General features: G+C 40.3%; 1 protein-coding gene across 2 annotated transcripts; it reads left to right on the top strand.

Moving 5' to 3' along the window:
- The first annotated feature begins 5,509 nt into the window (after window positions 1-5,509).
- Window positions 5,510-12,220, top strand: LOC143888118 (homeobox-leucine zipper protein ANTHOCYANINLESS 2-like). 2 transcript variants are annotated; one of them, XM_077392438.1, is made up of 9 exons: window positions 5,510-6,314; window positions 6,439-6,644; window positions 6,745-6,862; window positions 6,951-7,628; window positions 7,953-8,054; window positions 8,170-8,382; window positions 9,885-10,059; window positions 10,454-10,821; window positions 11,396-12,220. In XM_077392438.1, exons 1-9 carry the CDS (start codon window positions 6,156-6,158, stop codon window positions 11,765-11,767), a joined length of 2,391 nt encoding a protein of 796 aa, XP_077248553.1. In that variant the 5' UTR covers window positions 5,510-6,155; the 3' UTR covers window positions 11,768-12,220. The 2 variants fall into 2 exon arrangements, with proteins under 2 accessions (XP_077248553.1, XP_077248552.1); XM_077392437.1 differs by having other exon boundaries at window positions 6,436-6,644.
- Window positions 12,221-14,646: the final 2,426 nt, after the last annotated feature.

The following is a 14,646-nucleotide window of genomic DNA, read 5'->3' as shown; positions in this document are numbered from 1 at the left end:
TGACAATATCTTGCATGAAATTCCGACAATCTCCGGGTACATAGTCATCCTCTCTTTTATAATTATATGGGCCCTAATACGGATAAGAGATGCCATAATTTCTAAAATTGGGGCCCATTTACCCAACCACTTCCCTCCCTCTCACTGTCAATATACATTTGCTGATAGGACTCTTCAACTCTACCGGTCAACTTGCCCTAATCAATGCTTTAGTTAGCACCTCAGCCTCCTCGTTGATCCTTGTTCCCTTAAAAAAATTCTCCCATTATAAGCTTTTTTAATGCCAAACTCCATACTCTTAATTTATAAGCTATGTAATTCTTTTCTCACACCCACACCCACACCCACACCCATTCCAAACTGCTGACCATTACAGTACAACATAAACGTTGGCACTCTTTTAGACCAGATAGATGTTATGAAGGATTGAAGGTGTTGGGCCCAAGGGAGGGGAGGTTGGGCGGGAGCCATAACTGTACTGATGGGGAGAGGTTTGAGGAACTCAGTCCCCAACGACTTCAGGCAACAAGACGAAGCTTTTTCTCATTTAGGGCCTCCCATCTCCACCCCCGCTATTAATATCCCCACCCTCCTCCAGCTTACCCATTAAATACCACCTCTCTCTCTATATATATATATATATGTGTGTGTAAACACTACTTCCTCCTCCTCTTCTTGGACAGTGACACCCTATGCGGTGTGGAGGGTCACGTACTGAAGAAATGATCCACAGAGATTTGGTCCCAAATCTCCAAATACCAATAAAGTTGGGCAGTGATAAATCGACCCCCTAATATCTTAAATCGACCCCATATCTATCTCTCTCTCTCAGCACTGCCCTACACGGGGTCGATTTAAGATATATGGGGGTCGATTTATCATTGCCCATAAAGTTCCAAATTAAGAAGGTGAAATTAAGGCTACGTGACAATTACTCCTCAAATCTTGTACCTAGAATTAACAACACTATATTTCTCATTAAATTGCTTGGCTGATACTTGATGCAAGTTTAAAGAACCAGATCAAGAGGTGGGGGTCAAGGCTGAAGGGGTTGGTGCCTTGGTGGTGAAATTTTATTGGAGTTTTTAGCTGAAGAAGTCATTTACTTTGGCCTTCTGGAAGTTTGACAATTCACAAAATGGAAAAATCACTGTTCAGTGAATTTTGCAAATCTAGTCTTCTCGTGATTTTATTTGCATGTAAAATCTTGATTTAATGATAAAAAATAAAAAAAATGCCATGATATTCCTATATATGATTACTTAAATTAAGTGATATCCACACTCCTTGTTTGATAATGACACTCCTTATCTTATTAACAAATTTTTGATCTGCCGATGATAGCTTGTTTGAAATTATAGCAGCCTTTAAATGGTTTAATAGAAGAGTAACAAGATAAATTAAAAGAGTGCTCGTATTTGAAGCGATGGAGTTGATATAACAAAGACATCGTGGGACACATGCCATCAAAATACGAGGAAAATGGTGGGTCTCAACCTATGCATGGGTTTGAGTGGAGTTAGTGGGACCTGCCCTATCAAAACATAGTGTAAAATGGTGCGTCCTACCATATGCAATGATTTGGATGGTAAAGTAGGCCTATACATGAGTGCAAAATGGTGGCCCCTGTCATATCAAAACATAAGGTGTAAAATAGTGGCCCCACTCATGATATGTATCAGCCACCGTAGAAAACGCAAAAAGTTTTCCAATACTTGTCACGTTTTAAACTACAGGGGTGGAAGTGGATGTGTCAGAAACTAGAGCGGGTGTAAATGTAATTTTTCCTAAAAGTTTTCTCGGAAAGAAAATGAATTGACAGAGGAATGAAGCATGTTTAGTGTACATTTTAGATAAATATTTGGGTCATTTTAGGGGTAAAAATAAAATCTTCAAGAGTAATTTGGTCAGAAATTGATGATAAGCTGGATTTGCACAATTCACACTGCCAAACTAGAATAATGCTTCGGCAGATGAGGTAAAGTATCAGACTTCCTTTCCCCATTTACCCACGGGCCCATTCCATTTGGATGTACTTTATACAGAAGGAAAGGATATTAGATTCTCATTTCTTTACTTTCCTTTTCCCCCCTTATCTGAGAAGAAAGTCAGACAGTGAAAAACGGAGAGCAACTCAGACTGTTATGCGAATATTAAATGACAACCAAACACTACTAGGGAAAGGAAAATGTCTTTTTATTTCAAGATAGGAATTCTATGGAAGTTTTTATGAGAAAATATTGCTATGGGAAAATGAATTTTTCAGTTTTGGTAACCTCTTTTCCATTGTTTTTTACCAAAAAAATAAATAAATTTGACTTTATGGAAAATTGTAAACCTATTGGGCCCTGAATTTTTCTACTTCTATTGAATATTATTTTCCATGATTTTCCCCTTGATCCAATCATTCTCTCAGGATTCAAATTAATCAGACTTAAAATTTATAAACATTTTGATACAATTTTTGCCCTGACATTGCTCTTGTTCACATTTAGATTGCAAACTCGCACCCTTAATTATTACTCCGGTTATATCGGAAAAATGAGCTTTTGTTTTATTTGAAGAAAATGACACCTCTATTCATGCCACATGTTTAGGATGATAAACTGATAAAGGCAACAACTTGCAATACTGGCGGGCCATTGGCCTACTCTCTTGATAATATGAACAAGATATCTTTTGATGATTTAATTTTCAAATGTATGGCATCATCCATGTCGGGGAGAGTTCACAAGAATGCAACTCTTAATTTTTTTTTGGGAAAAATACACTTAGACCCCTTGTGGTTTCTGACACATTCAACTTGACTCCAAAAGTTTTAAAAGTTACTAGTAGACCTCCTGCGGTTTCAAAAGCTGACAAGTACACCCCCTCCGTCAACTGTCCGTCAGGTTAACCTAACGGAAAGACTAAAACTAACCACGGTTAATATTGTGAGGACAGAAATACCATAATTTGCAGAGGGATTAGGGTTAGGCAATTTCTCACCGCCTACATCACCCCTCCGGCCACCGCCCTTCGTCGCCACCTTCGGCCACCTCCACAGTCGTCATCTTCGGCCACCGCCGTCACCTCCACCACAGACAATCGAACCCTACCCCATGGCTACATCAAACCCACATTTTAAGAAAAAAACTTTAATAAAAAAATAAAAATAAAGCTCTAAAATATTAAGGTTTTTGTGCAAATCATTATAATGATGCGAATGAAGACAAATAAAACTCATAAATGGAGGGCTTATGTTGATAAATCAACAAGGGTTTGAATCAAACCCCAATTTTTAGTTTTCAAGTATGAAAATCCTAATTTCCAATGGTGGAAGACGATGACATTTTGGTCTTTTCCCCCACACCGTCAGCTCTATCGAGTTAAAAAAACCCAATGAAACCACATGGGGTCTAAGTGTATTTTTCCCTATTTTTTCGTTTAACACATCTGGTAAAGGAATGATTTAGTTGTTTTGTATGGCTTAGCTATTATGTTGACCGGTCTCTCTGGCTTCTGCATATCTCCTTCAGGACACATGGGGAGAATGAAGGCATCATGTTCTTAATGAAAGGGAGCATTTTCATATAATTTCTATCATTTCCTTCACCCCCAAGATCACAAGTTTTCTTTTCCTTTCTTTTTCATTTCGCCGGAACAGTTTTCTTTCTATCCTATTTCTTTTCTTCTCACGGAAAGCAAGGGAACGGAGCCTAAAGGACTAAAGGAGAATGATCGGGAGAGGGTCACTCATGCTATCTCCAAAAACATGCGGAAGAATATTTGTGATGGCCGCTCAGATCATCTCATTAGGCTTTACCATTTATTTGATGATTCTAAACTTCTAGTGATGATTGATTGTTCGTGGGTCATTGATTAGATCATTATTATCGTTTTAAACGCCACAAAATGATCAAACAATGGAGAACACATGTTATGGACATCCCATATTAAGTGTCCTAATGGAGTATGACCCATGTGTTTTTGTGAAATTTGAAATTCAAATTTCGAACATTTTCTTCCCAAAATACCCACAATTTACTACACAAACTGAAATCAGGCATAATGGAAACTAGTAAAAAACCCGTGCGATGCACGGGCCGACAAAGAACGGTACGGACCACGTCATAGGTTGATCCAAACCGTCCATGTGATGGAACACAACATAAATAGGTTGTGCCCCAAAAATCATTTCCATAGGCTGATCCTAGCCCTCCAATCTATAGATGTTTCCATAATTCCTCTTATCTTAAATCGGATGGTTAAGATCACCCTATAGTTTTTTAATTAAAAAACCATAAAGGAGGGGGGTAAGATCGAAATTATAAGACTTTAACGGGTGCCTTTGTTAAAAGCATAAAGGAGGGGTCGGATTGAAATTATATGATTCAATGGGTGCCTTGGTTAAAAGCATAAAGGAGGGGAGGGTAAAGGACAGGGGAGGGGGTAAAGGAAGGGGAGGGGGGTAGGATTGAAATTATATGAGTTGAATGGGTGCATTTGTTCAAAAGAGTCAAAAAATGTGAGGTGCAATTCTCACATAATTTCAAAAAAATAAAAAAAACTCTCCTCTTTTCATCCTAGCTTATTATATTAGATTAGATAGGATTCCGATTCCAATTCAGATTCCGATTCTGATTCCAATTCCTGATTTTCTCTATGGCTTTGCATAAGCTTTGAAATGAAATGATTACTCCTATATTTTCTCGGGTCTCAAATCTTCATTTCGAGACTACATCTAGGACAGCTATTTGCAGCATCTTTTTCACCTGAATTCTTGTCAGGAAATTTTTTGTATGTATCTCCCGGGGATAAAATAGCCGAGATTTTTCGACGAGAAATTACCGAGCAGTGGTAATTATGCGAGGCTACAGGGGCAAAATAGTCATTTAAAACCTTCTCGTTTCTCTAAATTCCGTGTAGTGACTTGCTTCCTTGTGTCATTCACCCGTTTCAAATTACATTACCGCAGTTATATATAATAATACAAAGATTTGGGAAAAAGAGAAGGAAAACAAAAACGTACGGGCGAATTGGAAACCGACTTAGATGACCGGGAAACGGTGAGTATCCGGTGAACTTGGAGTCAGGGGAAAGAGATGATACTCAAAAATGGTGGAAACGGGGTTTTTGTTTTATTTTATTTTATCGTGAGCGGTTTTTTCGTGGCATTGACTAAGAGGCGAGAGCTTCTGTGGGGTCTTAACTCTTTAAGTCAGCTACAGAGACCTTTTTACTATTTCTGTTTTTTTCATTTTTACCCATTCGGTACTCATCCCAACTTTTTACAAAGCAAAACAACGAAGAAAATATCTACTACGGATCTGAAGCTTTGTTTTTCTCTCTGTATTCCTTTTTACTAGAGGTAAAAAAAGAAAAGGGACTTGTTTGTTGAAATCCTTCTCGATGCTCTCCATCTGGGGCCCTTATTTTCTTAAGAAAAGTTGGATGGTCAACTGATCCTCTTTTTTCTTTGGTTGTTTTTGATATTTGTAAGGCTTCGAAGACTCCACACATGCCTTTATTATCTTCACCTTTTTCTCTCTGCCATTTTTAAAGACTTTTCTTCTTCTTTTTTTCTCTTTGGAAGAAAGCTGAAGAAAGTGTGTTGCTTCTGCAACATGCAAGGGAAGGAGATACAAGGCGAAAGATAAGGGTTCTGTTTTGGGATTTTAGGTTTTTTTTTGGTTGTTTTTAGGAGAGAGAGAGCGAGCGAGTAGAGGGAGATAGAGAGAGAAGGAAAAGCTAAGCAATCTTCTTTCGAAGAGAGGGGTTTTGCTTGCATTCTTTCTCTTTCTTTCTCTCTATATATATATAGAGAGAGAGAGAGAGGGAGTTGGAGGCATATGTTCATTAACGATTTTTGTTAATGCTTTTGCCTCCTCTGTTCTCTCCATATCTGTCATTTTCTTTCAATCTCTTTTTCCTTCCTGCTTTTTAGGGTTCCTTTCTTCTGTTTCTTAGCTCTTTTTTCTTTTCATTTTTTGGGTTATTTTCTGCTTTTCGTGTTTCTGGGTGGTAGTGTTTTCGTTGAATTTAAAGTATTTATAGTATATGAGTGGAGAAATGGGGTTTTGAGGTGAGAGAGAGAGAGAGAGAGAGAAACCAAGAGATCTGAGAAGGATCTGTAAAAAGAAGAAAGAAAAAGGATATTTAAAGTTGGATTTTTGATGAGTTTTGGGGGTTTTCTCGAGAGCAGTTATGGTACAAGAGCAGTAGGTGATATACCTTACAGCAACATGCCCGTGGGTACCCTTGCTCAATCACGCTTGGTCGGACCAACCCTCGCTAAGTCCATGTTCACTTCACCAGGCCTCTCTCTCGCCCTTGTATGATCAAAACACTCTCTCATTTTTTTTCTCTTCTTTTTATCTGTTTGTTCTGTGTTTGAGCTGGTTAGGGTTAGGGTTTGGGTTTATTCTTTTTGTTTTCACTGTGTATTTGATGCAGCAGACGGGTAATGAAGGAAAGGGCGAGTTGGGTCGGAATGGTGGAGATTTCGAGACACCCAGTGGGAGGAATAAGGAGGATGAGAACGAGAGCAGATCAGGCAGTGATAATATGGACGGTGGATCTGGCGAGGATCAGGATGCTGATAATCCTCCCAGAAAGAAGAGATACCATCGCCACACTCCTCAGCAAATCCAAGAGCTCGAATCGTAAGAGATATAGTTTGCTCTTCTACTAACCCTTTTCTCCTATCTCTTCATTTCTTATTTTAATTAGTTTTTTTTTTTGGGTTTTTTGTTTGTGTTGAAGTCTTTTCAAGGAATGCCCGCACCCTGATGAGAAGCAAAGAAATGAACTGAGTAAGAGGCTTTGCTTGGAAAGTAGGCAGGTCAAGTTCTGGTTTCAAAATCGGCGTACCCAGATGAAGGTAAATTTGGTTTGAGTTATTTTTTTGGGGGTTATTTGCTGAGATCTGTTTGGGAAATTTTCAACTAAAAAATCTTCTCGTTTGACAGACCCAACTCGAACGACATGAGAACTCGATCCTTAGACAAGAGAACGACAAGCTCCGAGCAGAAAACATGACAATTAGAGATGCTATGAGGAACCCTATTTGTAACAACTGTGGTGGCCCGGCAATGCTCGGCGATGTGTCTTTGGAAGAGCAACATCTTAGAATAGAGAACGCTCGTCTAAAAGACGAGCTAGATCGAGTCTGCGCCCTCGCTGGAAAATTCTTGGGCAGGCCTGTCTCTTCCATGGCCAATTCCATCCCTCCCCCTATGCCGAACTCATCGTTAGAGCTTGCAGTAGGAACCAATGGATTTGGTGGTTTAAGTAGTGCATTGTCTTCAGGAACTGATTTTGGAGGCGGGGTTTCGAGCGCATTGTCTGTTGTCCCATCTGCAAGGGCTACGGGTGTGATGGGGCTGGAGAGATCAATTGAAAGATCGATGTTTTTGGAGCTTGCATTGGCCGCCATGGATGAGTTGGTTAAGATGGCTCAGAGTGATGACCCTCTTTGGCTTCCTAGTTTGGAAGGAGGAAAGGTAACATTGAACTATGATGAGTATCTGCGTGTTTTCCCTAGATGTATTGGAGCTAAACCAGTAGGGTTTGTTACTGAGGCGACGAGGGAGGCTGGGATGGTGATAATCAACAGCTTGGCTCTGGTAGAGACCCTCATGGATTCTGTAAGCCACTCCCACCCTTTATGCAGTTTTCTTTCTCTTCTTCTTCTGAGTTGTACGAAAATTTCAAATTGTACTATTCTGCTTGTTTATTAAAATTTAGAATGCTAGAATACTCTTTCTGATTAAAAAAAAAGAAAAGAAGCATTAGATGTTATTTTGTCAACTGATTGCAACTCTTTAGCCCAGCAAAATTCTTGGTAATGTCATAAAGGGGCATCCGAAGAGGCCAATTATCTTTGTTCCTTTTTTATCGTGTTGTTTATTGCCACTTTTATCATTGATGAAACCTTTGTTGCTGAGAACTAATGTTTATGTTTAATCCAGAATCGATGGGCAGAAATGTTCCCTTTTATGATTGCAAGAACCTCCACTACAGATGTGATATCCAGTGGCATGGGTGGGACTAGAAATGGTGCACTCCAGCTTGTGAGTTTCTTTCTGCAACTTGCACCATAACCAGTGTGGGTCGTTATAGACACCATTGGTTCCATGTTTCATATTCTGGTTCCCGGGTTTCTAATCTAGGCTATTTCATGATCAGATGCACGCAGAACTGCAGGTTCTCTCGCCACTGGTTCCTGTCCGGGAAGTGAACTTTCTTAGGTTTTGCAAGCAGCATGCTGAGGGAGTTTGGGCAGTTGTTGATGTCTCAATTGATAGTATTAGAGAAAACCCAGCTGCACCACCATATGCGAATTGCAGGAGGCTTCCTTCTGGTTGTGTAGTGCAAGATATGCCCAACGGATACTCCAAAGTAAGCGTCTACTTAAAACTCATTGAACAATGTAGTACTTATTTTTTATTCAGTTATATTTAAACTTTGTTCTTATCTCAAATTTGAGCTTTGCTACACATTTTGATTCTGACGCTGCCAAAGCTTTTAAAGGCCAGATCACCGTCTCTCCCCGGGAAAAAAAGTCATTGAGGACAGAAAACCTTGTATCCGAAGGGAAGGAAAAAAAACTTAGAATTTTATTCAATGAAAAGATAAATTCTAAAGGGCAGATCGCCTATCCTACCCAGCCTACTCAAATTCCCTAGGAGACTCTCTAATCCAACTAGGACTAGAATAAACACTCCCCCTAATATAACTGTAACTCTTTTAACTCAGTAGTACTAATACAAATCAGAAAACCATCCAACATCAGAATCGAAGTCAACATTTTTGGGTACTTCCACAGCTGGTTCTTTGGGTTTAGCTAACTCCAGCTCGTTCTTCCAAGAATTGTTGGGCAAGTTTTCACCTGGGGAACAGATTCGCGTATCTGGAGTTGCTCATAAACTATTGATCCTCAAATCTCCAATCTCCAAAAATCTAAACCTGCTACTAGTGGTTTTTTATGCTTTTAGATGCTTCTTATGCTTTCTTACTATTTAATCCATTATATTCATCAATGCCGCAGCTGCTTACTGTCTGTATTCAATTAGCCTAGGTTTGTACACATTGTAAATCGGGAGAGCGTTCTTTTTTTAATTCATGGAAGCATCTACTCCTGTTTTTCTGTATCTCAAACACATTAAATTCATTTTCTTTTGTGTGGGTTTCTCATCTTCTGAGTATTTTATGATTTACTCCGCATTAGTTTAGTGATTCCTTCTTGATTTCCTCTTAATATTTAATTAATTAACCTTCACTGAAACCGAGCGTTGTAGAAAACTATTCATGATCTGGGTACAGCCTTGCTTCCCGGATATTATTTTAAGTACATAATATTGGACTTCGATGTTTTTTTATCTATTAAACCATCTCCATTGTGCCAAAATAATCTCGTTCTCCCTCGTCTTGGACTCCGATGATTTTTATCTATTAAAACCATCTCCATTTAGACAAAATAATCTCTCTCTCTCTCTCTCTCTCTCTCTCTCTCTCTCTCTCTCTCTCTGTAGCAGTCAAACGCACGAATTTACTATGTCAAGACACAAGGTAAGAGCCATTTGAACTCTAATCTGGGACTCAGGTTATTTTTATCTATTTGAACTTATCTCCATTTGGCCAAAATAACCTCTCTCTCTCTCTCTCTCTCTCTCTCTCTCTCTCTGTGGGGAAAGTCAAATGGACGTACTTACAAGTTTACTATTCGAAGCCTAACAAAGGTAAGTTTGACAAAAAAGATCTGTTTGTATCAGGATACATAACGTCATTTTGCTTGGTGTAATGATAAACAGCTAAGATCACGGACAACACTGGGTAAGCGGGTGCAACTACCAAGCGCATGTTAGACCACTCCTGAACACTAACGTGTAATGTGGGCGCAGGTTACGTGGGTGGAACACGCAGAGTACGATGAGTGCGCAGTGCACCAGCTCTACCGTCCCCTCCTCAACTCCGGCATGGGCTTCGGTGCCCAGCGCTGGGTCGCCACTCTCCAACGTCAATGTGAATGCCTCGCCATCCTAATGTCCTCCACCGTCCCAACCAGAGACCATACCGGTAAAAAATTAAAAAAACCAACTCATATAGGATATTTTATACGGTGTAAGCCCTTATAGTCCCGTATTTTTCAAATAGTACTGTACGGACCCGATCGTAGGATGATCCAAACCGTCCATGTGATGGAACACAGATGGTAAATTGGTTGTGCCTCAAAAATCATTTCGACAGGATGGTCCCAGCTCTCCTGGGATAGAAATGATTTTTTGGGCACAACATATTTACATCGTGGCCCCATCACATGGACGGTTTGGATCATCCTCTAGTGCGGTCCGTGCAGGAATTTTTCGAAAAATTGTGACTATAGGGGGGCTCACACCATATATAGACCGTCTGTTTTTTAAAAATTTGATCCTAGTGGTGTGGCATTTTTTGTACATAAAATCGTTTGCAGCAATAACTCCAAGCGGTCGTAGGAGCATGTTGAAACTGGCACAGCGTATGACGGATAACTTTTGTGCGGGAGTGTGTGCTTCTACGGTGCACAAGTGGAATAAGCTGTGTCCGGGTAATGTGGGAGAGGATGTTCGGGTTATGACTCGGAAGAGCGTGGACGATCCCGGTGAACCCCCGGGGGTTGTTCTGAGTGCTGCCACGTCGGTTTGGCTTCCCGTCTCACCACATCGTGTCTTTGACTTTCTTCGTGATGAGAGGCTACGTAGCGAGTGGGACATACTCTCCAACGGTGGTCCCATGCAAGAGATGGCTCATATTGCCAAAGGACAGGAACATGGCAACTGCGTTTCTCTACTCCGTGCTAGCGTAAGATCTATTTTTTCTTCTTCTTCCTATTGTGCATGAATGCTCCCTCCCTTTCTATTTGGTCTCAGAGTTTTTCAAAATGTACTGTAGGATGATCCGAACCGTCCATTTGATGTGCCACCATGCTAATATCTTGTGTCAAAAATTCATTTCGATAGGATGATCGTTCCTATTGAGGAACTGCGTATTATGGATCATCCTATGGAAATGATGTTTGGGCCCTCAAATGGACGGTTTGGATCATACCATGGTGACCATTTATCTGTTTCTTATATGACACTGTATCACAATTCACAAAGAAGATGTCCATAAACATCCGGTAACCTCTTGCTGGTAGATAGTAAATTTACCCAACGATAGGTTTTTGTCAGGGTTCTTTCCGTATCTAAATGGCGACAACTTTCTGAGTTCATTTCTGACTTTAGCGTTTTGCAGTTCAAGGATTTGACTTGATTTTTTGGCATTTTAACAAACCAAGAATCTGAGCCCATGGTTTTCTACATATTGTATCATCTTTCATCTTTTTTATTGTGTCATTTAACCCTGTTGTTTTTTTCTCGCTATAATGGTGTAGGCTATGAACGCAAGCCAGAGCAGCATGCTAATACTACAGGAAACGTGTATCGATGCTGCTGGGTCCCTCGTAGTCTACGCACCAGTCGACATTCCAGCCATGCACGTTGTAATGAACGGTGGAGATTCTGCCTACGTGGCACTCCTCCCATCAGGCTTCGCCATCGTCCCGGACGGTTCCAGTGGGTCCCAGAACACTACGGGCAACGGATCATCTCCGAGATCGGGTGGGTCCCTTCTTACGGTGGCGTTCCAGATTCTTGTTAACAGCCTCCCAACAGCGAAGTTAACGGTCGAATCAGTTGAGACCGTTAACAATCTCATTTCCTGCACTGTTCAAAAGATCAAAGCCGCCCTTCATTGCGAAAACTGAAGACTGAAGATGGAGGTGGTGCGGACCGGATAATAATAAGTTCATTAGAAAACCAACAAAAGAAAAAGGAGTTTGGATTAGAAAGAAAAAAAATGTGTTGGGGTTTTTTGGGAAAAGGATTGAGTCAAGAACGAACCGCGCGAAGAATCCCTTGCTAGGTGGTAAGGAGAAAGTCTCACAATGTTTTAACTCTCTTTTTTGGTGTGTTTCCTTAGCACAGAGCAAGGATGGTGGTTCGGGTATTGACTCGTCAACCCACCAGATTATTCCAAGAAACAAACAAAAGAACAGACGATGGAATTTAGATGAAGAAAATCAATTGTCTTTACTTATAATATTTACTTCTTATAATCAACTTAAACCCTAGTAGTAGTAGTAGTAGAGATATTTTCCATTGTTTTTGTAAACTGACTGATCTCATTTCTCTATTATATTATATCTGTACTTTTTCTCCTCTTGTTAGTCAGTCTGCATCTATCTTCTGTGTATTGGTAAACAAATTTGTACAGCCTTACATCTGTAAAATCAAGTATCGCGTGTCGGTTGTGGCGGTGGATTTTAGTAAATCGTGATGATTTTTGTTGGTCGATGGCTACAGGTATTAAATGCCTTGGCTGTCGGTGTTGCAGAGTGTATTTAATGCGAGCATGGCGTAGGTTCCAAAAATGGCCATTTATCGAATGCCACGATATTAGTCTCTGCACCCCACGGCTTCCCATACATGCATCTATCTTGATATTTTGAATCTAGTTTGGACAAGAAAACAAGTAAAAAAATGTGAAAAGAAGGTTGCGGCGGTTGTTGGGCGTGTAAAAGCAGTGTCGGCAATTGATACTGGGCCCGCCGGTTTTGCTGCTTTTTCGTTTCGTCTGCTTTTTGACCCTGATATGCTTCGTCGCCATGTCACGTAGAGTGTTGGTAATTTTGGAATTGACTGGGTGATGACGAAGGTATGATATTTTCGCCCCATTTTATTCCCGGCCCACCTCCTTTTAATGTCAGAAGACTCAGAACTCATGAATATTAGAGGGAGGTGGCCCGAGGAAGGAAACGAGCGATTATATTGCTTCCCAAGATCTTTTACGAAGTTCGTGTAATGAGATTTTGAAAAGATGGTGACGCAAGTTACCTTTATATGAAAGATCAATGGTGCATGGTGGTCCGGATTTTAGATACTGTGGGCATAGGACTGCAGCTCGTTACATTTTTACATCATTTGCAATCTTTTGATTAAACGGTTGGGATCATCTGATAAAATCTTATTTTGGGGTCATATCATCTCTGTGATAAGTTCTACCAAATGAAATCATCTATTTATGTTAGGCATTTGCTAGGGACCATTGCAGAAGGCATTTTGCTGGCTGTTGCATGATACAGCAGCACCTCAGATGAATTAAATGAGTAAGACAAAATCTGTTGAAAAGTGAGCCTATATTGCTGCTCGTTCATGCCCGCAAACTTGCCTTGTGCAATGATCCCTAGCAAATCTCTCTATAATAGTCCCTAGCAATTCTCTACCATATGAGAAATATTTTTTAGGGAAATGATATTAGCACAAGATTGTTTTAATAATTTCACAAATTCAGCTTCTCTTTTCTTATTTCATTGGCTACTCAGCTTCTCTTTTCTTTTTTCATTAACTTGTCAGAGCTTTTTGGGAATTCTAATAACCATTGACAGCTCAGTATACAATAAAAGACAGGATGAGTTAGTGCAATTATTAAAACATGTTTGTGCTGATATCATTTCCCTTGACCCCATATATCTTAAGTCGACCCCATGTGTCTGTCTCTCTCTCTCTAACCCAGAGGCGAGAGAGGCAAATAGGGAGTCGATTTATCGCTGTCCTTTTTTTTATTGGAAAACCTTTTCAGGGAAGTGATATTTACACCTCTTTTTATCACCAGGGACACCCAATGTCAGTGTATCAATGACAAAAAGGGACCTAATGTACTTGATGTCAGAAAAATTCAGACTTTGATTGCAACGTACACTGTCAATGGGTGTCCTTGTGATAAAAAGGGGCGTAAATATCATTTCCCACCTTGTCATGATTATACTTTATGTTTTGTTTTGATAGGGTGGGGCCCAATTTTTTATACCCATGCTAAGCCCAACATCTTATACCCAAGTATAATATGGGTGGGAGCCACCATTTTACATTTGATGTGGTGAGCTAATTATATGATGGGGCCCACTATTTTACACCTCATGAAAGGATGTGGTGGGTCCCATCATTTTACACCTCGCTTTGATGCATTGAGTCATCATTTCCATGCAATCCCATGCATAGGGTGGGGCCTACTGTTTCACTATCTTATTGATAAGGTGGGACACCGTTTTACACTTGATGTTTTTTATGGGATGGGGCCATCCATTTTACACCTCAGGTTTTGTTGGGTGGGTGGGACCAGCATCTATGGGGTGGGCCCCACCATTTTACCCTTATGTTATTGATAAGGCAAGATGATAAATTCGCATGCGAATCATCCTGCAGGGGGTGCGAATTTATCATCGCCCTTTTGATAATTAACATGGGGTCCACCATTTCTACCTAAACCTATGCAATGGGGTGTGTTCTGATGGAGTGGGGCCCACTATTTTGCACCCATGCACAGCATGGCCCGGAATACTACTAGTATATATGAATGTATATATCTATCTTTACCCATCAAAAAAAAAATTTGTATCTATCTATATAAAATAGCATTCCTGTCCCATCCTATACACGGATCTAAAATGGTGGGCCCACCCCCATTAGAACATGAGGTGCAAAATTAGGGGTGCAACTTTTCGGGTTGAACCCGAATTTGGGTTGGGTTAGGAAAAATCAACCCGAATTGGAAATCGGGTTGGGTCGGGTTGGAGTGTCGGGCAAC

This window comes from Tasmannia lanceolata, unplaced genomic scaffold, assembly GCF_043159265.1.
Source record: "Tasmannia lanceolata isolate RefF3 unplaced genomic scaffold, GAP_Taslan_0.1 ptg000012l, whole genome shotgun sequence".
NCBI lineage: Eukaryota > Viridiplantae > Streptophyta > Magnoliopsida > Canellales > Winteraceae > Tasmannia > Tasmannia lanceolata.
The sequence above is the reverse complement of the archived record's forward strand: the minus strand, read 5'-3'. Positions and strand labels throughout refer to the sequence as shown.

Excerpts from the sequence above, each read along its gene's own strand:
- LOC143888118 (XM_077392437.1), top strand. The coding sequence starts at position 6,156 with ATGAGTTTTGGGGGTTTTCTCGAGAGCAGTTATGGTACAAGAGCAGTA. Across the intron at positions 8,383-9,884 it reads TGCCCAACGGATACTCCAAA|GTTACGTGGGTGGAACACGC; the intron begins GTAAGCGTCTAC and ends ATGTGGGCGCAG. Across the intron at positions 10,060-10,453 it reads CCCAACCAGAGACCATACCG|CAATAACTCCAAGCGGTCGT; the intron begins GTAAAAAATTAA and ends AATCGTTTGCAG.